The 23733-nt window shown below is 44.4% G+C and overlaps 1 protein-coding gene across 10 annotated transcripts in view; it reads left to right on the top strand.

The window, feature by feature from the left end:
• The window catches only part of NDEL1 (nudE neurodevelopment protein 1 like 1), an 81259-nt gene that overhangs the window by 29829 nt on the left and 27697 nt on the right, over positions 1–23733 (top strand). For 3 of the 10 annotated variants that reach the window (XM_047758532.1, XM_047758530.1, XM_047758526.1), the window contains exons 1-6: positions 2648–2820; positions 11457–11554; positions 13872–14025; positions 14951–15099; positions 17416–17552; positions 22292–22465. In XM_047758532.1, the coding sequence (XP_047614488.1) occupies positions 11469–11554; positions 13872–14025; positions 14951–15099; positions 17416–17552; positions 22292–22465 (700 nt within the window). In that variant the 5' untranslated portion in view covers positions 2648–2820; positions 11457–11468. Of the gene's footprint in view, positions 1–2647; positions 2821–11456; positions 11555–13871; positions 14026–14950; positions 15100–17415; positions 17553–22291; positions 22466–23733 lie in introns of those variants that run through there. The other 7 variants (XM_047758527.1, XM_047758528.1, XM_047758529.1 and 4 more) reach the window with 4 other exon arrangements.

Raw genomic sequence — 23733 nt, forward strand, 5'->3', positions numbered from 1 at the left:
TTTGGGGGAGGGAGCTACACCTGTGGCTGGAACCACAGAGATCGAACCTGTGCCCCAGCAGGGACTGGAGCCACAACAGTGACAATGCCAGATCCTCAACCTTTCACAAAGCTGACGTTAACCTCTTTTCCCCTTGGAGGCTGCCCTCTGTCTTCATTTTCGCTTGATTTTCCCGGGAGGGACACACTGCAAGTGGGGAGTGGGAACAGGTCGCTATTACTTGGGAGAAAACTCAACAGACACAGAGAAAGGAGATCAGTATGGGGCTTTGATACTTCTGAGAACCCTGCCAAGCAAAGCTCATTCGTTAAGATGGGGCCAACACACCAGGCCTGACAAACACAAGTTTTGGGTCCAGGCTGTGTGGGAGGGGTGGTGGCCTGGAAGATGACGCCAACACTTTCTGGAGGGCGTGGCCTGCCATTAGGTGACTCAGTGTGCTTCCCAGGACTTCAGCCAGGAGGCAGGGATCAGAGTTGCAGCTTTTATTTTTCCCTCTTGGGGTGGGACTGTTCTATCTTGGCACGAGGTCCACAGGAAGGCCGCCCTGCTTAATCACCTCTCCACCTGTGATCTCATCCACCAGAGCACAGCTTCAGCCAGGAAAGCAGAGCCCCAGAGCCTGAAAGAGCTTCCCCGAGCTCTCAGGTCACTGGGCTTGGACTAAGACCTGCTTGGGTTTTTTGTTGTTTTTTTGTTTTTAATGGCTGCACCTGCGCCTATGGACGTTCCTGGGCCAGGGATTGAATCTGAGCTGCAGCTGTGGCAGTGCTAGATCCTTAACCCACTGTGCTGGGCCAGGGATGGAACCCGCCCCTCCACAGTGACCCACGCTGCTGCATTTGGGTTCTTAACCCACTGTGCCATAGTGGGAACTCCAAGACCTGCTTGGGTTTAAACCCCAGCTCCCCTAGGCCTCAGTTTTCCAAAACATAAAATGGAGATAATAATTCCAGCCTCACAAGCTGCCTGTGAGGACTGAGAGAGGAAGTGTATTTACAACTCTTAGCGCACTGCTCTGGCCCAATAAATGGTCCTTATTAATAGTCCTCCCTGAATGGCAGCACAGGAGTGGTTAGTAGTATGGTTTCTGGAGTTAGACAGTCCAGACTAGGTGCGTTTGACCCGTGAGAACTCCTTTTTCTTTTCTTTTTTGTCTTTTTGCCTTTTGAGGGCTGCTCCCACGGCATATGGAGATTCCCAGGCTAGGTGTCGAATTGGAGCTGTAGCCACTGGCCTACGCCAGAGCCACAGAGATGCCGGATCTGAGCTGTGTCTGCGACCTACACCACAGCTCATGGCAACACCAGATCCTTAACTCACTGAGCAAGGCCGGGGATTGAACCCGCAACCTCATGGTTCTTAGTCGGATTCATCAACCACTGAGCCATGAAGGGAACTCTGAAAACTCCTTTTTCTAGTTGAGTGACATTGGGCAACTTCATCTCGCTTAGTCTCGGTTTCCTCATTGGTAAAATGGGAATAATAACAGTACCTATTTCATGGCATTATTGTGAGAATTGAATTATGCAGACAAAGCCTTTGGCACACCTGCCAGTACATAGAAAGGGCACAGCAAAAGTAAACTATTCAACCTGCTCTTCTTCAGAGTCTAGCTCAAAGTTCCATACTTTCCAACACCCCAAATCACTTCTCAGATTTTCACTGGACATCTCTTAGAATCCATTTTGTGCTGTTCCCCTTTATGTCCATGCCTTGAGGCTCGTACGAACACATCATTGTGTCCAAAAGCCCCACAAATCCAGTCCCAAGAGCACTGACATAAGAGAATTACAGGGTACATGAAACGTCCAAAGTTCCTAAAATTGCTTTTAAAACACCTCTCTTTCTCCAAGTTTCCACACACTAAGCAGCTGCCCATCATTTCTCTCCTTTCTGAGCCAGTCTCTCCCCACCTTCTCCCTCCACACCCCCAAGTCTTCTTCTCCAAGTCTCCTAGGGGATGTACATATATATGAAATGGATTCCATTAGTTGGGGGCCCTGAAGGGATGAAAACACGTACGCACATATTTACATATACACGGATATATTTATATTCCCTTGGTGCCCTCAATGAATCCATTCACTCATTCAACAAATATCTGAGCACCCACCCTCGGACCAAGCTATCTGCTGGGATAAGCAAAGAATGAGGTTCCGGTTCTCATGGAACTTACATCTTACTGGAGGAAGACAAGAAGTAGTATAAAATTTCAGCTAGTGGACGTGCCCTTAAACCGACATAGGTCCTTGTGAGAGTGTGACGGTGCTAGAATACACCTGGTACGGTATTGGGTGGTCGAGGTGGACTCGGATGTGAGATCTGAGCCGAGATTCTTCTTTCAAACGGGAACCCCGGAACAGACACTTGTAGGGTTTGGTGGCTGAAAACTGGGAGGCGGGTTCTCATCTACGGTAGTGCCACTTTCCGGAACGCAGAGTCTTTTCGGGGACCCGCGAAAGTCGTAAACGGCACGCCGCGCGGGCCGGGGCGCCTGCGCAGAAGGCCTCCGCCAGCCTGACGTCAGCGCGCCGGCCCGGCCCGGCCCCGTGTGACGCCATCCCCGCCACAGCCCCGCCCTAGCCGCCCGCGCGCTCGTGCGCATGCTCGGAGCCCCGCCCCCGTGCGTCACAGAATGGCCTCGGACACCCAGGCAGCCTCTGACGTGTCGGGGAGGAGCCGGGCGCGGAGGTGCGCGGAGTGGAGCTCAGGACTGCGGCGGGGAGCAGAGCCGAGCGGCTGGGCGGGCCTGGCCAGGCCAGCGGAGCGGAGACGTCGGTCGAGCGGTGGCGAACATGCGCTTTTGACACATTGGAGGTGAGCCTGCCGTGCGGGGCCGCTCCCGAGGGCGCCGGACGCGGCCGACGGCGCCGAGGCCTGTCCCCGCGGAGCCTGCCAGCCCCGGGGGCTGTGTCCGAGCCCCCGCCGGGCTGGGCCGGGCCCGGGTTCTGGGGCGGCCAGTCTGGGGCCAACTGTTTCAACCGCTCTAACTGCCCCCTCCCCGCCCTGGTCCGAGGTGTGGCCCACCTGGGGCGCCTGGAAGGGAGCGAGCCGGGCGGCCTCCGGAGGATGTGCCCGCATCCGGGGGGGGTGAGGGATGGCGGGGACGGAGGCCGGGACGTGGCACCGTGGGCCGGGAAGCTGGTCGCGCAAGGAGTGGCTCCGCTGGAGGTGGCAGCGGCGCGCCCAGCCCTCCCCCTCCACAGCCCCCTTCCCGCATCCCTTCATCTGGAGGGTGATTCGGAGCCAGGTTGGATTCTGAATTCTCGTTGCTTCTCTCCCACGGGGGGCGAGAGCGGAAGCTGCCCACCTTGAGCTCCGGTGGCATTCCTGTGATTGCCAGCCCCGAACTGCTAATTACCCCTCTCGGAGTTCAGGAAAGTGTCACCAAACGGGTTCGGGTTGCTGGTACTCGCCTTTGTTTTTTAGCTGGTAAGCAACGAAGTGACCCTTTTAAGGTTTTCCTGGGAATTGAGGGTTTTTCACGGATAATTTCATTACGTTTCTCTAGGCGCCTTTACACGTTTGAGAACACCCTTGTTATCTCGGCTTTGAACCTCATCACCTCGTTAGTGGTTGTCTGTGATTCTACCCATAGAGAAATTGAGACCAGGTCGGGTGGGGGTTTTGGTGATTTATTCTGGGGATTCCACCAACCAGTGAGAGGCTTCTCTTGGTTCAGAATTGGCGTCTCCCGGCCTGGAGTTGTGGTTTCTTTCCCTGAGATTTTTACATCCTTCTCAGCTGGAGAGCAAAATAGTAAATTTGACTTGCCAGAACTATACCAGAAGCTAGTAGAAGATTTATTCAAATATTTTTCAGCAGACCCACCTAGGATGAGGATTGCTGCTCAGTTTTAAGAAAAATCCTACGCTGAAACTTGTCCACGGTTGGCTAATTATTTTGTCTGATAAGTTGTGTTGCTTTTAATTTATTTATGAAAGAGGGTAATGGCTTTGCTAAGTCATGAAGTTGGTGGGGTAAAATGCAGCATTAAGTCGTGTTGAAGAGAATAAAAGGGAACTAAAATATTTCCTCTGAATTTTTATTAAGTTGTTTAAAATCAGATATCATAAGGAACAAAAAACCCCCCTTTGGCCAGCCCTGGTTTCACATTGACCTGGTTCAGATAGAAGTTGCTAAATCTTATGAAGCTTTTTTTTTTTTTCCTGTTTTGGCGTAAATTTTTTGTTTTTGGCAGTGGCTTGATGTGGGATCTCAGTTCCCAGACCAGGCATTGACCCCAGGCCACAGGTGAAAGCCCCAAATCTAACTACGCTACTGCTCTGGAATTCCCTGTTTTGGTTTTTTTAATAAATAAATTGAAATTGGGTGAGGAATGCTTAAAATAAGTAGAAACCTCAGTAAAAACTTAGATGTTGCTTTCATGATCTCTCCAACACTTATTTTTATTTTCATGTTAAGTCATGCTGGGGTAAATTTGGTTACTAAAGCTTAAAATTACTTCTGACATAAGTTTTTGCTCTTTATAAGGTAGAAAAATAAGTCAGGACCAAGAGGGAGACCATATTTATGCTCAACTTTGAAAAGTTTGAAATTCTGTAATTGTTACTTTTGGGAGAAGGAGAAGAATTTCGTAAAAATGTATTTATTATCTACGGTGAATTCCAGAAGAACTTTTCCAGCCTCAGGAGTCCATTCTACAACGATCAACAAAGAGACAGTTCATATAAAATGGATTTTCTTACCATTGCACAAAGAATAGTTTCTTTGTAAATACAGCATTTTGAAAGGCTGTTTTATGCCCTAATGAGTTGATTTGTCAGCTGCCAGATAGCTGAAGGTCATATACCGTATACTAATGCCCCAGGTAAGAGTTGTTTCGGGGTCACGCCCCATCCATGAGACGTGGCGTTGAGGGAAGATTGGGTAGCGGCAAAGACTATATGATCATCTACCCTCATTTCAGCTTCAAGATTATAGATGTGTCATTAAAGCTAATTTATTTATTTATTTGTTTTTAGCAGTGTAGTTTTCTGTGTTGGCCAACTCTCTATAGCCTGATATCTCCAGTTACAAAGTTTCAGATAACACAGTGAACACATCCTCCTGCTGTAACTTGAAGCAAAATGAGCAGATTGTCTTTATCGCCCCTGAGAACATCTTTTGCATATCTGCAGTGGTAGCACATTTTTGTTATCTGTAAAAAAAAAAAAAAAATCTGATTTTTGGAAAGGATAAAAATTAGCGTGATTAGAGTGATAAAGCTGGATGATATTAGGAAGCAGTTGAAGCGAGGTGGGACCACAAAGAAAGAGCTTTTTGTTTGGTTTTTAGTCTAGTTCATTAAGGCTATTTCTAAAGAGATTGTAGAAATGTTTTCAGTAATGGTGGTATCACTGAAATATGCACATAGCTTCCAGAAGTGATTAATTTTAAGGAGTCATTTGTTATAAATTCTGAAGTGCATTTATTTTGTGGTTGTACTTCAGAGGTCAGCAACTGAACCACCAGTTTTTTAAAATAATAAAATTTATGCTGTGTTTACTGTGTGCTAGACTCTGTACTAAGTACGTGCAAATACTAACTCAGTCTTCAAAACACCCCTGTTTTTAATACTTTTCCCCATTTTGTAGGCGAGGAAATGGGTCACTGAGTGATTAGCTAACTCGCCCAAGGTCAGCTAGTGGAGGACTCTCATTCAGACCTGAGCAGTCTGGCTCCAGGTCTGGGCTCTTAACTGCTATGCTTTGCTGCTCTGACCACTTGTTCCCCATTAAGTGTTTTTAATTGGTTGGTTCTGGAAAAGCTGTTGTTCATTTTAGTAAAAGGCTCCTGGCATAGGTTATAATACTCTTTGGCGGACCAATAAGTGAGTTGTAAAAGTCGTCTTTTTATTAGAAAAGTTGTAGTCAATATTCAGTTCAAATAAGATTCAAGAAAACAGAGAAGTGTGTGAAATGAAAACACATATTAAAATAGTTTTGCTAGAGGATTTCCCGTTGTGGAGCAGCGGAAACAAATTCAACTAGGAACCATGAGGTTGTGGGTTCGATCCCTGGCCTTGCTCAGTGGGTTAAGGATCTGGTGTTGCTGTTAGCTGTGGTGTAGGTTGCAAACATGGCTGGGATCCTGCGTTGCTATGGCTGTGGAATTGGCCGGCAGCAGTGGCTCCCATTAGACCCCTAGCCGGGGAACCTCCATAGGCCGCAGGTGCAGCCCTAAAAAGCAAAAAAAAAAAAAAAAAAGTTTTGCTAGACTTACTTGACTCTCAACTAAATAGTTAGACAAGGATACAAGAAATAGAGTCTCAAGAAGTTTCACATGAATGGCTATTTAAAACGTGAGCTGCTAGGGGACAATGATGGAAGAATTGGTAGTGTTAAGAATATGGCCCTATTTAAGAACCAGAAATCAGGGACAAATGGGTACTTTATAGTACTCCCACAGCTGTGCAGGTGTAAACAGTGAGATTCCTCTAAGCACTCTTCAAAGCAGTAGCTGCTGTAGGTCCTCTGATACTGTATGAATGGATCAATTAGAACAGGAAAAAAACCAGTCTAACACAGAAAGGTTTCAAACTGGGCCTGTGAGTGATAACATTTGCATAAAAACAACCCTAACTCTGTGTGTAGAAGGATTGGTTCCACATTCAGTATATTCAGATGACTTTTTGATGGCGTGCAAGACATCTAGGAGTCATTACAAAGGCCCAGAAGCACACTGGCCCTGGGACCACAGCAGCGCCAGACTCATCAAATTCTGGGAGGTAACAGACAGAGTGCTTGCTGGTAAGTTGCAAAGTATCGGGTGAATAGAATGTTGAAATACTGAAGTAGCACCGGTCACTCAACTCCAGAAAGGCATATATGTAATCTGGAGAAGGGCCAAAGCATGACAATAAAAATATTTAAGGGACTGAGATGGCTGCTAAGTGAATATAAGCTAAACAGATAAGAAATACTCACTTCGTGAAGAGCAAGTCTGAAAGCTCTTATCACCAAAGTCTTTAATATGGAAAGGGGCTGTAGAAGAATATGGATTTGTTCACCGAATCCTAGAAGCTTAAAAGGGAACAACACACTAAATGTGTGGTAAATTTAAGACCAAAAATAGGAAATTGACGTAGAGTTATAAAATTGTGGAGCTTATCTCACTTGTGTGAAGTAATATAAAATCAGTAAATTAAAATTTTGAACTTGAAATCTTTAAAAAACGTTTTTTCTAAGGGCCAGGACTTTCTTCTATTGAGTTTTGGTATCTGGAGTTTCCACTTTTTTTTTTGTAAATTGATGCAATAGTGATGTGCTTTCGACACAGCCTCAGATTGATCTAGCTTCCCAGTCCTGCTGTATGGGATTCTCCTTTTTTCCTGGAACCATCCAGGAAACATCAGTAACTCTGGCTGAGTTACTTCCCGGCCTGATGGACTGGACTTCGTCTTGGGACGCCTCCTCTTTTTGCAGTCCTAGATTGGAGCCGCTATTTTCTGCATCCTGCGCTGTCCAGGTCTTAGTTTTCTCTCTGCTTGTGTAGCTGTCTCAGGATGTGTGTGGGAGGAACCCTCTTGAGTGCTTGTGTGAGAAAAGAAGTTCTCTCATTTCCTGAATTATTTGTTTTCCTTTAGGTTTAGTAGGTCCTAGGATTTTCTTACTCCTGCCACTGGCTTTTCTGTTTGTCTGGTGGTTCTTGGTTGTCTGGTTATATTTAAGACTTACTGCTGGACAGTGGTTATTTTAGGCAGCTAGTGTGCAGGAGTTATCTTCGAGGCTCTGCCCAGTAAGGCCCATCAGCTCCTCTTCTTCGATGAGGAGCCTTTGCTGAGCTTTATGAGTGACTGTGAGTATGGTTTGCCATCCCTCACCCTGATAATTTTGTCTAGCCAAGAATGAGAGGTTTTCTAATCCTGATTTAATACGTGGTGGTGTGTTGTGGGGTAGAAATAAACGACCCACACATCTTTTTGCTGACACCATTTCTAAAATAGGAATTTCAACATGAATAAAGGAAAGCAGTACTTTGAAAGCAAAGAGGGGCTGATAAAAGAAAGATTGTAAGTCAAATTCAAACATTGATTGAATTCTGGGGTTCCTGTCGTGGCTCAGTGGTTAACGAATCCGACTAGGAATCATGAGGTTTCGGGTTCAGTCCCTGGCCTCGCTCAGTGGGTTAAGGATCTGGCGTTGCCGTGAGATGTGGTGTAGGTTGCAGACGTGGCTTGGATCTCGAGTTGCTGTGGCTGTGGTGTAGGCTGGCGGCTACAGCTCCGATTGGACCCCTAGCCTGGGAACCTCCATATGCCTCAGGTGCAGGCCTAGAAAATACAAAAAACAAAACAAAACAATTATTGGTTGAATTCTACTGTGTCCCATGTTTCTGGTGATGCAGAATGGATTTAAAGTAAGACACAGGTCCTGCCCTTAGGAACTAGCCGAGAGACTTAGCTTTTCATGTGTTGCTTCCTGTGTCCCTTAGACCTTCATAACATTTTGCACAACCGTAATTTATTGATTGTGTATCAGAAACTGACTTTTTTTTTTTTTTTTTTTTTTCTGTTTTGGCCTCCCAGTGGCATATGGAGTTCCCAGGCCAGAGATCAGATCCAAGCCACAGTGGTGACCTATGCCGCAGCTGTGGCAGGGCCGGATCCTTTTAACCTGGTGTGTCGGACCGGGGATTGAACTTGTGTCCTGGCACAGCAGAGATGCTGCTGATGCTGCTGTGCCACAGTGGGAACTCTCACCTTTTTTTTTTTTTTTTTTTTTTTCCCTTTTTAGGGCTGAACCTGTGGCATATGGAAGTTCCCAGGCTAGGGGTCGAATTGGAGCTATAGCTGTTGGCCTACACCATAGCCACAGCAACTCGGGATCCGAGCCACATCTGTGACCTACATATACCACAGCTCCCGGCAACCCCTGGATCCTTAACCCACAGAGCAAGACCAGGGTCATACTTGCATCCTCATGGATCCTGCTCGGGTTCGTTAACTACTGAGCCATGAAGGGAACTTCCCCGCCTTTTTTTTTTAATTAAAAATTTTTGGCTGCTCCCTTAGCATATAAAAGTTCCCAAGCCAGAGGTTGAACCCATGCCACAGTAGGAGCCCAAGCTGCTGTCATGACAACACCAGATCCTTAACCCACTGCACCACAAGGGAACTCCTTCATGAGCTTCTTTAGGGCTGGATTCATAGATTTCAAATGGAATTAGCTTTTTTTTTTTTTTGGGGGGGGGGCATTCTGGGGAAAGACCTTATGAAGAGCATTCAAGGAACACAATGATTGCCTCACCCCTAGATGCTTCTCTCATGTGTCCTGTAGTTGTATATTCAGCTGAATCGTCAAGAGGACTTAGCCAGTAAGTGTGAGGGGTTTTTGATACCACGTGGTGATGCCTTTTAAATGCTTTGGATATTCTTTTGAAATACAAGTACCTCTTGCTGGTTTCGCCTCATCTTCATTCACACCTTACTACAAATTAAATTAGTTACAAATAAGATTATCCGTACATCTGGGGAAATTGAGTGGGAATTGGAAACTTGGATGAAAGGATAGTTTTATAAAATTTATCAGTATTATTTACTGATCAGTACACGTACAAGTCAGCTAGTATTGTCTAAACTCTTAGGAGATGAAAAAACTAAGATTTTAAGAGATTGAACAAATTGCTTAAGGAATTCAGTGGCAGAATTAGAACTGTAGATCCCAGTCTCAACAGGGCTCCTACCTCTGGCATTTACATTTTAGTGTGCTGTCCTGCTCTAAGGGTGTTGCCTTCAAGAGTAGGGCAGACAAAATGTGCCAGTGTGGGGGTAGTCGGACCAGAGGGGGGGCGTTTGGTGCATCAAATATTTATCCAGTACATGATGTCTGACACATGGTAGGCCCTCAGTAAATGTTTTCCAGCATTACATACTTTCTCTGAGCAAAACGCTGTGCTTGTTAGTGCTGTGACCAGATACAGAGTATGTCAAGGACCCATCTCTTTTCAAAGAACTCTTCTGCTGATGGGTCATGTAAGATAAGTGGAAGATGGACTCACACACCGAAAGTAATAATAGATAATGTGGTCAGGAAAGACCTGACTGAAAGAGAAAATCACAGTAAGCCACCAAGGCCTAAGAGTGTGTGTGTGTGTGTGTGTATTTAAAGTCATTCAGCCAGAAACCGTTCCTGTTTCTGAGATATCAGCCCTCAAGTTGAAGTTCTGTATTTGTTCTTGTCCATGACTTTGCTGTGTTTGCAGGGTCCATGACTATGCATGTTTTCATGAGTAGTGGATTGTGCTAGATGAACTCCGTTGTTTTCTACAGCTTCAAGTTACTTTTAAAGGTGGTCTGGAATTCTTGCTACAATTTTGGTTTAATTTAGTAAATATTTATTGAGTATCTGCTGTTGTGCCGGCCGTGTGCTATGGTTGAAACCAGTAAGACTAATATACAGCCTGATAGACACAGAGGTATAAGCAAATGCATTACTATGTGGTACGTTTATTCATGAAAGCACGTGTGGGTTGTGGGGGTAACCAAAAAATGTGGGAGATTTTGGTGCTGTCTGGGTGAGGATAGGAAAGGCTTTCTGGAAAAGATGACACTAGGTTTTAAAGGATAAATAGGAGCTTTCCAAATGCACAAGGAAGGGAGAGCCATTCCTGGCAGATGAAACATCCAGACCTGAAACAGAATGATGCCTTAGGACAAGTTTGAACTGAATTGCTAGGAGATAAAGCAGGATGCCTGGGGAGTGGCCTGTAGGAGCTGAGACTGCAAACACCTGGGCTTGAATCTAGGACAAGGCCGACCTCTTTGGTATTCCGTCAGGCCTGAGGATCAGTTGGGAGCTTTAGGCAGGCAGTCCAGTTGCACAGTCACCCTCTGTGAACGCCTTGGGAGGAGAACCGAGATGAAAGAACATTGAAGTTGGAGGACTGGTGCATTTATGGAGACAGCTTGGGACCTAAAAGATAATTAACAAGAAATTTTTAGAAATGTAATGATAGCAAATTATTGGGAATGTGGTGCCTGATCCAGTAAGGTCACCAGGCATAAAATGTTTCAAGCAGGTGTTTGGAACTGATTGTACCCCAGAGAAGGGCATGCAGTAACGGCAACTGTGATAATAAACGTGTTTCTGTCACCTGGTTCTCAGATCAGTGGCCGTAAGCCAACCGCTAGAGCCCGGTGCAGGATGATTGTATGGGGCCATCTCCCCAGAACCTAGTGCTGTGACCACAGGTGCTTCATGTGGCTTCAGTGACTCTTTTCTTTTTTCATCTCCTCTCCTAACCCCGTCTGCGGTGCTGTGGTCCCTGAGAGTGGGATAGTGAAGTGATTTGTGTGTCTGAGTTTGTTGTAATAAAGAGTTAACCATTCTTAGAATCTTTTATGTTTGACTCCCTCCAAAATGCTGCAGATTTGGTGTTGTCCCAGATTTTATTCTTTTACTAAGATTCCTGTGTTCTCTGTTAATTTTTTTGTCTTTGGTATTTCACAGGCTTTCTTGATCATGGATGGTGAGGATATACCAGATTTTTCAAGTTTAAAGGAGGAAACTGCTTATTGGAAGGAACTTTCCTTGAAGTATAAACAAAGGTAATGTTGAGGAGCGCCCTCAGCACAGGCGAGGGCTTGAGTACATCGTCTCTGGCTTGTCCTTTTTTTTTTTTTAAACAGAGCTAAATTTTGGATTAGAAATAGAATTGCAGATTTAGGATTGAATTTCTAGAAATAGTGATAACATTGTATTTAAGTAATCAAAAATGCTGTAAATCCTTGCATTATTTGGATTATTAAACGAGTGAGGAAGCATTTGTTCCTACTGGTAGGGGCAGTGCCAGTCATTTGTGATTTCTTCTGGCAGTTAACCTTCTTTTATGCTTAGTACTACGCTTGGCCATCTTTGGCCTGCTCGGTGTGCACTGATGCTGCCTCATCGTTTTGGTCTTTTGTAGAGACCGTCTAGGCCTCCATAGCGCAGTGTTAGCAGTGTCTGGAGCCAGCGAAAAGCTTGGAGGGAGGGACAAGAGCTTCGGGGTATGTGGAGCATTTTAAAACATCTCAGTTATTTCAGTTACCTGGGAAACTTTTTTTTTTTCCCCCCTGCATTTTAGGGCCTCCCCCTTGGCATATGGGAAGTTCCTAGGCTAGGGGTTCAATTGGAGCTGTAGCTATAGGCCTACGACACAGCTCAGCAACTCAGGATCTGAGCTGTGTCTGCTACCTACACCACAGCTCATGGCAACACCAGATACCTAACTCACTGAAAGAGGCCAGGGATCAGACTCCCATCCTCATGGGTACTAGTTGGGTTTGTTACCACTGAGCCACAACAGGAACGCCTGGGAAACCTTTTAGATAACCTTTTTTTTTTTTTTTTTTAAAGCACCAAAACTTAAATTTCTTTTAAAAAAGTAATCTTTCTAAAACATATACATATGTACACACACACACATTTATATGTGCATATACATACATTTTCCTACCTTGGTTGACAGTTTGCTAAGACTCAGTAAACATTTTACTGCAGTTTCATGGTCGCTGTGGAAGCCAGTTGCTCTGCCATTGGGTGTGGAAGGTGTGCATCTATGGCAGGAGTTGTTAGTCTCTCTTTTGTGCCGTAGTTGCTTAAATAGGCTGAGGAAGCCTGTGGAACCCTTCTCAGAGTAACGTTTTTATGTATTTATTTATTTTTTATTTTATTTTCTGTCTTTTGAGGGCCGCATCTGAGGCATATGGAGGTTCCCAGGCTAGGGGTCTCATGGTAGCCGTTGCTGCCGGCCAACACCACATCTGAGCCGCGTCTGCGACCTTTACCGCAGCTCACAGCAGTGCCGGATCTTTAACCCACTGATCAAGGTGAGGGATTGAACCTGCAACCTCATGGCTCCTAGTCAGATTCGTTTCCACTGAGCCACGACAGGAACTCCAGAATAACATTTTTTTTTTTTGTCTTTTTGCTATTTCTTTGGGCCGCTTCCGAGGCATATGGAGGTTCCCAGGCTAGGGGTCTAATCAGAGCTGTAGCCCCCGGCCTACACCACAGCTCACAGCAACGCCGGATCGTTAACCCACTGAGCAAGGGCAGGGACCGAACCTGCAACCTCATGGTTCCTAGTCGGATTCGTTAACCACTGCGCCACGATGGGAACTCCAGAATAACATTTTTTAAATGCATACAATTAAAGAATAGAATTACAAAGGAAACCAATTATATTGAAAAAGCATGTCTAAATATTAATCTGTGGACAGTAATACGTTAAATAAGAAGGGTGGGGTGAGTGTATAAAATGCGAATCCTTTTGAGGCTTTTACTTTTCTTTTTAAACATTTTTATGGCTGCACCTTTGGCATATGGAAGTTCCCAGGCAAGGACTGAATCTGAGCTGTAGCCGTGGCAATGTCGGGAACCTTCAAGCCACTGTTCTGGGCTGGGGAATGAACCCCTATCTCTGCAGTGACCTGAGCCGCTGTGGTTGGATTCTTAAGTACCAGCTCCACAGCCGGAACCCTGAGGCTTATAACTTACTTTCACTGAACTCTGAATGTAGAGTAAGAGATGCAAAGTAGATTGTCTTTATTATTTAATATATTTTATGGTAACACCGTGTTCAGGCAAAAATTATTAAATTAATGCATAGTCATCTTCTTTAAGATGATTCTTTTTTTTGCATTTTAGGGCTGCACCCTCGGCATATAGAAGTTTCCAGGCTAGGCATCCAAGCTGTGTCTGCAACCTATACCACAGCTCACGGCAACGCCAGATGCCTGACACACTGAGTGAGGCCAGGGATCTAACCCGCATCCTCATGGATGCTAGTCAGATTCGTTTCTGCCGTGCCTCAGCGGGAACTCCCCAAGGATTCTTATGATTCCTTCTATAAATGATCTTTCCCACTTTGTTTCTGATTAGCTTCCAGGAAGCTCGGGATGAGCTAGTCGAATTCCAGGAAGGAAGCAGAGAATTAGAAGCAGAGTTGGAGGCACAATTAGTACAGGCTGAACAAAGAAATAGAGACTTGCAAGCTGATAACCAAAGACTGAAGTATGAAGTGGAAGCATTAAAGGTAATTGTGGCAGGTAGAAGCCAGTGTCTCATGTGCTGGGTTTTATTAAAATGAGAAATACGTCTTTTTCAGGTAGAGCTTAAGAGCCGAAGCAGGCAACATGAAAATATAAAAAGACCGAAAGTGAATTTTTGACACAAATTGTTTACTTTGATGGAACCAAGGGATAGGCGGTTTAGAGTTCAGGAGTTCACTTAGAAACTCTGTAGCTGTCAGTTTCTTAAGCTATAATGTTCCTTGCTGTAATATTATGCTGTAGTGCCTATGATTTTCAAAAGTTGCCTGATGACTTGTTTTGACAGATTGCCTCATTCTGTGGTACTTTAAAAGCATATTTGTGTGAAGTACACATTTATGTCATTATGGTTCATAGTCCCTTTAGTTTTGGAGTTGCGTTTGGTTTTTAGATACTCCCTTCTAACAAGTAATTTTCAGGAGTAAAATGATGAACCCCTTTGGCTGCTCTTGATCACATGCCGAAGCCACATGCTTGGGTGTTGCTGTGTCAGGGCGTGGGGTGGGTTTGAGGAAGTGGGGTTGGGCTGGCGAGAGGGAGCCAGTTTGCACTTGTCAGTCACTTCTTTGTGCTCATCCTGAGCTGCATTCCGCCAAGAACCTAAGGTTCCCTCACCAAGACCGAGGTTTTTGAGGCAATACCTTTCAGTATTTTTACCTCTTTTCAGAGAGATCATTATTAGATATCTTTGAGAGGAGAAGGCTTGACTGATTTGATGAGTTGAGGCACTTGGATCTGAATGTATTACTGTTCTAAACTATTTTAAGAAGAGAGGGGTATTATCAACTCAGATGAAGGGTGAATGCCTTGGATCCCCCCTGACCCTGCAGCTTAGTTGGGTTACATCTTTTATTAGAGAAAAATATATGTTTGTGATGTGTACTTTGCTTCTTACACTCACTCCTTCAGGAGAAATTAGAACATCAATATGCACAGAGCTACAAGCAGGTCTCCGTATTAGAAGATGATTTAAGCCAGACTCGGGCCATTAAGGAGCAGTTGCATAAGTATGTGAGAGAGCTGGAGCAGGCCAACGATGACCTGGAGCGGGCGAAAAGGTAAGTCCGGGAGGTGCGTTTTGTCGGACTCACCGGAGCTGGCGGTCGGAATCGTCTCAACCTGTCACCTGGCTCTCCGGCCCACAGCATTTCCTTGCCGTCTTTCATGCCCCCTGTACCTCGTTCGTTGCATTGAAACTTAGCAAAAATCCTCATCTCCCCAGATGATGCCCTTCCAGGCTTTTCTTTCCGTTTTGACTTTTCCCTTCCTTTATGTAACATTGTTGCTCTGCTTGGTCTTTGCTTAAAACTTGTCTCATTCCCTTCTGTCTTCCCTCTGTGTTGTCACGACTACCACACTTTTTGTAGCTCCTCACGTTGTATAGCTGAATTCTGCAGTTACTTCCTAGCCAGTCTGTTTTTAAAAATTCCCTCCTTTTTATTCTCTTCTTTTAATACCAATGAATTTTTTCTTTCAAAATAATGCTTTTATGATGATTTTGCTGAATAGCCTGTAGTTGCTTGCTGTTACTTTGCCAAGATTTTATGTATCTATAATGAGTTGTTTCTTAACCATTCCAAACGTAATTCCTTTTACTTTACAATTACTGTCTGGGATTTCTTTCCTTAGTATTTGAGTGACTCTTAAATGCTTGGCATGATGTTAGAGTTGAGAATACCAAGATGAACTCGCCACTGCCCTTGGGAGTGACACACAGGAGCATTCCGTGTGATAAACACTATAGTACAAAGAATGTACAGGCTGCTCCAGGGAATAGAGAAGGGAGCAGATGAACTACCCTGTGGTAACTAGGGAAACTGATGCTGCAAGGGGGAATGGATTTCAACCAGGTGAAGAGAGAGATGTGGAGGCAGGAAAGTGCATGAGATGTTAATATTGCACTTGGAAGTGTATGGAGACAGGCTGGCTGAACGAGATGATACTGAAGGTATTTGGGGCCAAGTTAGGAAGAACCAACCTTGTGCTTGGCTGTGTTTTTTTTTTTTTTTTTTGGTCTTTTTGCTATTTCTTGGGCCGCTCCCGCGGCATATGGAGATTCCCAGGCTAGGGGTCCAATCGGAGCTGTAGCCAGCAGCCTACGCCAGAGCCACAGCAACACGGGATCCGAGCCGCGTCTGCAACCTACACCACAGCTCACGGCAACGCCGGATCGTTAACCCACTGAGCAAGGGCAGGGATCGAACCCGCAACCTCATGGTTCCTAGTCGGATTCGTTAACCACTGCGCCACGACGGGAACTCCTTGGCTGTGTTTGAAAGTCATTTATTCTGTAGGCCAAGGGTTGCTCTTTAAGAATGTTTAAACAAAAAAAAAATTTTTTTTTTAAACAGAGGAATATTATCAGATTGTGATTTGAGAAGATAATACTGAGGAATTGGAAGCAGGGAGGAGGAGATGTGAAGACCATTTAGGATTAATGCTGGTGATGGGTTAAGGTTAAGCCAGGGGCAGAAGGTTGGAGGAGAGCAGATGAAACTGGGAGACGTTTTGGCAATTGACAGGACTTGATGAAACTGGACCTGGCATTGGGAGTTCTGACTTGAGGCTAGGGAATTTTATTTCTGTGGCGGATAGTACATAGTGGGTAGAGGGTGCATAGTAGGTGCTTGTCAGTGTTTGTTGAATAAATGAGGAAGACGAGAAATGCAGGAAGAAGAAAAGGGTTGGTAGGAAGAAAGTAGATGCAGTGGGGTCTGGGACTTTGTGTGTTCAACACATCCTCTTTTTTTTTTTTATCTTTTTGCCATTTCTTGGGCCGCTCCCGTGGCACATGGAGGTTCCCAGGCTAGGGGTCCAATTAGAGCTGTAGCCACCGGCCTACGCCAGAGCCACAGCAACGCAGGATCCGAGCCTCGTCTTTGACCTACACCACAGCTTATGGCAACGCCAGATCCTTAACCCACTGAGCAAGGCCAGGGATCAAACCCTCAACCTCATGGTTCCTAGTCGGATTCATTAACCACTGAGCCACGACGGGAACTCCCTTAAACATTCTTGGTTAATTTTTATGCACTGTAAAACTGTTGCAAGGTTTTCTTCCTGAAAATGTGTAAGCTTGATTATATTGTGTTTAAAATCCAGTGGGGAGATGTAAATTGTATAAGTGGCCTTCCTTTAAGCAACTTTAAGGGATTTAGATGGGAATTTAAGAAAAGGATATATTGAATGGCCCCAAATGAGAGTCGAGACCCTAAATGTTCCAGAGGTCAGAAGGGATGAGGTCATTCTTCCCACTGGGCCAGGCTTTCTAGGCCGGGAAATGGCGTGAGATAAACTGACAGCTTCCTTCTGTATTACCTATTTGCATGTTACTTATTAAATTTGTGGACTCTGTACTTTTTTTTTTTTTTTAGGGCAACGATAGTTTCACTGGAAGACTTTGAACAAAGGCTAAATCAGGCCATTGAACGAAATGCATTTTTAGAAAGTGAACTTGATGAAAAGGAATCTTTGTTGGTCTCTGTACAGAGATTAAAGGATGAAGCAAGAGGTAAGATTGATAACTGAAAGAATATTTACTGCCTTACCATCCCTAAGCCAGAGTGCTAAGCTAGTTTCAGGATCAGCTTTTGAAAACTATGCATTTATATAATTTTATCAGACACTATGCTAAGTACTTTTAATCTGTTAAGTCAGTACCTAACCATCATTTCTAGGAGGTGATGTTATCTCCATTTTATAGATCAGAAAACCAAGGCACAGAGACTTTGAGTTTTGTCTATGGTCTTAGAGTTCATCAGTCGGGATTCGAACCCTGATCTCTTTCCCGAGCCTTAACCATTAACCCTTACCACTGTGAATATACTGCTTGGTTTGTTAGCATTTTTTCCTTGTTGCTTGTACCTAAGTAATCTTGTGTTGTGCACGTAATGACATTACATATGTGTACATATTGCTGTATACGTATTATACATGTAGCGAATATATACTTGTAAAGTTCTCTTTCCTTCCTTTTTTTCTTTTATGCTTGTTAAAATGCAGAATATTGTAAAGAAGAAGCTAAAAGCTACTATCAATCCCTTTATCTTTAGAGAACCCACAGAGTTTGGTGTGTTTTTTTCCAGTCTTTCCCGTGACTTTTCATAAACATACCTATATTCTTTTCCGTTATAAAATTGGGACCACATTATATATACATTTATTTTTTGCATTCTCTTTTTATTCTTTCTTTAATATAGTGAATATAATCCGTGCCATTAAAAAAATATATAGTGAAACAGGTTTTTTTTAGGGCTGAACCCATGGCACATGGAAGTTCCCAGGCTAGGGGTCGAATTGGAGCTGCAGCTGCCAGCCTACACCACAGCCACAGCAATGTGGGATCCAAGCTGCCTTTGTACCCTACTCTGCAGCTCACAGCAATGCCAGTTCCTTAACCCGTTGAGCGAGGCCAGGGATAGTTGTCAGGTTCGTAACTGCTGAGCCACAATGGGAACTTCCTGGTTTTTTTATTTTTATTTTTATTTTAAATGGCCACACTGGTGGCATATGGAAGTTCCTGGGCCAGGGATTGAGTCTGAATCTGATCCTTAGCTGTGACCTATACGCCACAGCTATTGCAAGGCTGGATCCTTTCACCTGCTTCACCCGGCTGGGGATCAAACCCACATCTCTTCAAGTGACCTGAGCCGCTGCAATCAGGTTCTTAATCCACTGTGCCACAGCTGGGACTCCCTGAAATAGGTTTGTTGTTGTTGTTGTTTAAGGGCCTCACTCACAGCATATGGAGGTTCCCAGGCTAGGGGTCCAATTGGAGCTGTAGCCGCTGGCCTACGCCACAGCTCAGGGCAATGCCGGATCTTTAACCCACTGAGTGAGACCAGGGATTGAACCTGCATCTTCATGGATGCTAGTCAGGTTTGTTTCCGCCGAGCCACTATTGGAACTCTAGAAACAGGTTTTTAAAAATGTGTACTGTTCTGTTATATATAATTTTTGAATGGGTTCTTTATTACTGGAACTTTTTTGCCATAAATAGTGCTATAAACAGGATCCTTGTTTGTAGTACTTGGGCGTATCTTTGGTGATTTTTCTAGAAGAGATTCCTGGAAATGGCAAAGGATGTAAGTGTCTTTGATGGCTGTCACAGGTGCTGCGAAATTACTTTTTAGATGAGCTGGTACCTTCCCCCTCTAGCAGTGACCGAGAGTGTCCTCCACACACTGTTTACTAGTATTGCAAACAACACGATAGATTTTACAGCTACAGAGTCTGAGGAATTTCCCTAGGGGCTCTGCAGGTTAAGGATTTGGCATTGTCACTACTGCGGTGCAGCTTTAATCCCTAGCCTGGGAACCTCCACGTGCCATGGGTGTGACCAGGAAAAAAATCGATTTGAAAGTTGAAAGTTGATACATTTTAAAAATTAATTAATTAATTTGGTCATGCCCTCAGCATGTGGAAGTTCCTGGGCTGAATCCAAGCCACAGCTGCAACCTATGCACAGCTGCAGCAACGCTGGGTCCTTAACCCACTGCACCAGGCTGGGGATCACACCTGTGCCTAAGCAGCGACCCAAGCTGCTACAGAGAAAACACTAGGTCCTTAATCCTCTGTGCCGCAATGGGAACTCCCTGTATCATGTTGTTTTTAACTTGTAGTTCTTTGGTGACTGCTTATGAAAGCTTTTTGTCCAGTGTTTATTGGCTCTTTTAATATTTTTTTTTTTCAGAGCAGGTTAAGGATCTGGTGCTGTCATTAAAGCAGCTCAGGTTTGATCCCTGACCCTGGAACTTCCATTTGTTGTGGGTGTGGCCAGAAAAAAATTGTTCTTGGATGACTTTTCTTTTTTTGGGAGAGGATTTATTCATCTGAAGAACTTCTCATAATTTATAAAATGTATAAAATATTAGCTGTATCCCATTTATTTTTAAATTTACAGTTGTGGTAAAAAAACCACGTAACATTAAATTTATGATCCTAACCTTTTTTTTTTTTTGTCTTTTGTCTTTTTTTTTTGTTGTTGTTGTTGTTGCTATTTCTTGGGCCCTCCCATGGCATATGGAGATTCCCAGGCTAGGGGTCCAATCGGAGCTGTAGCCACTGGCCTACGCCAGAGCCACAGCAACGCGGGATCCGAGCCACGTCTGCAACCTACACCACAGCTCACGGCAACGCCGGATCGTTAGCCCACTGAGCAAGGGCAGGGATCGAACCCGCAACCTCATGGTTCCTAGTCGGATTCGTTAACCACTGCACCACGACGGGAACTCCCCTAACCATTTTTAAGGTTATGATTCAGTAGTTTTAACTATAGTCACGTTGTTTTGTGGGTCTCTAGAACTTTTTCGTCTTGTGGAATTGAAATTTGATACCCATTGAGCAACAAATCCACATTTCTCCCTTCCCCAGCCTCTGGCAACCACAATTCTATTTCTTTCTTTCTTTTTTCTTTTTTTTTTTTTTTCATTTTTGGCTGCCCCGCAGCATAAGGAATGCCCTGGCCAGGAATCTGGTCCAAGCCGCAGTTGTGACCTACCCCGAAGCTGTGGCAATTGCTGGACCCTTCAACGCGTTGTCCTGTGTCCTGGCGCTGCGGAGATGCTGCTGATCCCATTGTGCTGTAGTGGGAACTCCAGCCACAGCTCTTGCTGGTGTTCTGTGTGACTACAGTGTCCCTCTTATCCTTGGTTTTGCTTCCCATGGTTTTGGTTACCTCAGTCAGCTGCAATCTGAAAATATTAGGTGGAAAACTCCGGAAGTAAACAGCTCATAAGTTTTAAATTGTGTACCATTTGGAGTAGCAGGATGAAGTTTTGTGTGTCATGTCCAGTGGACTTGAATGGTCCTCTGGAGGTCTTGGAATATCTTCTCCTCAGATAAGGAGGGGCTGCTGCGCTTTAGTACTTCATACATGTGAAATTATACAGTATTTGCCTTTTTGCGACTGGCTTATTTCACCTATCGTATGTCCGTAATGAACATGGGTGTGCAAATATCTTGATATCCTGCTTTGAATCCCTTTAGACAAATACCCAGAAGTGTGATAACTGTATCCTTTTAAAATAAAAGCAAGTATTCTGTAGGTCAGTTTTGTAAATGGGAAAGAAGACATTAATTTTGGGATAAAAATTCAACATTTGAAGCAAGAGAGTTTGCAGTCATTCTAACTACTTCCGTTCTAAAGCAAAGTATTTCATAGTGATAATTTTGTTTTACTTTATTTTTTTATTTTATTTTATTTTTTTTAGGGTTGCACCTGTAGCATATGGAAGTTCCCAGGGTAGGGGCTGACTCAGAGCTGCAGCTGCTGGCCTGCACCACAGCCACAGCAATGCCAGATCTGAGCCACGTCTGTGACTTCCACTGCAGCTCACGGCAACGCCTGATCCTTAACCCACTGAACGAGGCCAGGGATCAAACCTGCATCCTCATGGATAGTAGTCGGGTATGTTACCACTGAGCCACGATGGGAACTCCCTCATAGTGATAATTAATAAAAAATGCCAGAGTTCCCGTCATGGCACAGCGGTAACATACCCGACTACTATCCATGAGGATGCAGGTTTCATCACTGGCCTTGCTCAGTGGGTTAAGGATCAGGTGTTGCCGTGAGCTATGGTGAGGGTTGCAGACACGGCTCAGATCCCACGTGGCTGTGGCTGTGGCTCTGGTGTAGGCCGGTGGCTACAGCTGCAATTAGACCCCTAGCCCGGGAGCCTCCATATGCCGCAGGAAGCGGCCCTAGAAAAGGCAAAAAGACAAAAAAAAAGCCAACCCATTTAAGATGATAAAAATGTACTTCATTGATTTTGTAACAACCCCCAGACTGCATTATCATTTCAAAATGAATGCTAATGAGTTGGCAAAGAATATTTATTTTCGGGTCATATAGGTTCACTGTGAGTTCTCCTTTGGACTCTGCCCTATTTCTTTTTACGTATAGGCATAAATAACTGTTAGGCTTATAGCGTTTCTAAATGATCAGTGTTGATTGGATGTCACTTTTATTCCCATGGAAATAAAAATTATTAAATAGGAAATTCATTGTTGAGAAAGAGTAATTTAGGAAGAATGTCTTCATGGAGCTTTGTATTTTTGGCTGTGCCCGAGGCCAGCCAGGGATTGAACCTGCGCCACAACAGTAACCAGAGCCATAGCAGTGACAATGATGGATCCTTAACCTGCTGAGCCACCAGGGAACTCTGTCTTTATGGCATTTTGGATTTGACTTTGTTTGATGTATTTGTTTCCTCTACTGAATATTACTGCTTTCGCAACATTTTACAGATTTAAGACAAGAACTAGCTGTTCGGGAAAGACAACAGGAAGTAACCAGAAAATCGGCTCCTAGTTCTCCAACTCTAGACTGTGAAAAGATGGATTCTGCTGTCCAAGCGTCACTTTCTTTGCCAGCTACTCCTGTTGGCAAAGGAACGGAGAACAGTTTTCCGTCACCAAAAGGTTTGTAATGTCTTTCTTTGAACCTGTGGTTGATTATCAGGTTAAGCGGGTTTGCTGATGAGGCAGGGGGGTTGCTAAGGTTTAAGCTAATTTCAGTTTAATAGTTAAGTCCTGTGCTCTGTGGAGTAGAAGGAATTGTGTCCCTAGGCCATCCATACATAGCAAACAGTGAGATGAGGGCGACATTTAAGACGAGCAGCTTAATAAACTGAAATTTTCAAAAGTTAAATGTTTTTAAGGAAAGCTCATTTTTTGAGTATAGCAGTAATACATGTCCATGTAGAAAAATAAAATCCATCTGCAATCTTGTACTTAAACTCAATTATTGTCGATACTTTGCATTTTTCCTACTCTGTGTGCTCTTTTGTGTTTGTGCCACCTCTTTATTACAAGTTTTTAGATGATGTTTAAATGCAGTTTTGCAACTTAACATATCACAGGAAACCAGAGGCCTTTATACACAGGAAGTCCAGAGGCTCATCAGGTTGCCAGTCAGACTTGGCTAAGATTGGCTCGGATGGACATGGCCATTCTGTGACATTCTTCAGCAGCTGTCCTTTTCAAAGGCGACCTGCATAGTAACTGATGAATAGCACATAGAAAATGTTCCTTTGCCATTAGTTAAGGTGTTTTTTAAATCCAGAGAAGCGGAAAAACTGTGTAGTAGCCACTAGATAGAATCTCAGGAATGGAACCTCGAAGCTCTCAGTCGAGGTTATTTTTTGCAGCTTGCAGATCATTCTTCAGCTACTTCCACTTCGCATCTTTTTTTCTACCTTTTTTTTTTTTTTTTTTTTTTTTTTTGCTTTTTAGGGCCGTACTTGAGGCATATGGAGGTTCCCAGGGTAGGGGTGGTTCAGTCAGAGCTACAGCCACAGCAACGCAGGATCCGAGCTGCCTCTGCGACCTGCACCACAGCTCACAGCAACACCAGATCCTTAACCCACTGAGCGAAGCCAGGGATCCAACCCGCAGCCTCATGGTTCCTAGTCAGTTTTGTTTCCGCTGCGCCACGACGGGAACGCCTACCCATTTTTAACTCTAAGGTTTTGTCTCTCAGAGTGAGTGAGAAGGTTTCTGTAGGGGCTGTTAGTACAGTAAGCATTTCCAATGCAGTAGCTGTTCAAATGTGACTACTTACATTTTATTTAATTTTTTAAGGCCACACCTGTGGCACATGAAAGTTTCCAGGCTTGGGGTTGAATTGGAGCTTCACCTGAGGCCTCTGCCACAGCCACAGTAATGCCAGGTCCGAGCCGTGCCTGTGA

Source organism: Phacochoerus africanus, chromosome 14 (genome assembly GCF_016906955.1).
Source record: "Phacochoerus africanus isolate WHEZ1 chromosome 14, ROS_Pafr_v1, whole genome shotgun sequence".
NCBI lineage: Eukaryota > Metazoa > Chordata > Mammalia > Artiodactyla > Suidae > Phacochoerus > Phacochoerus africanus.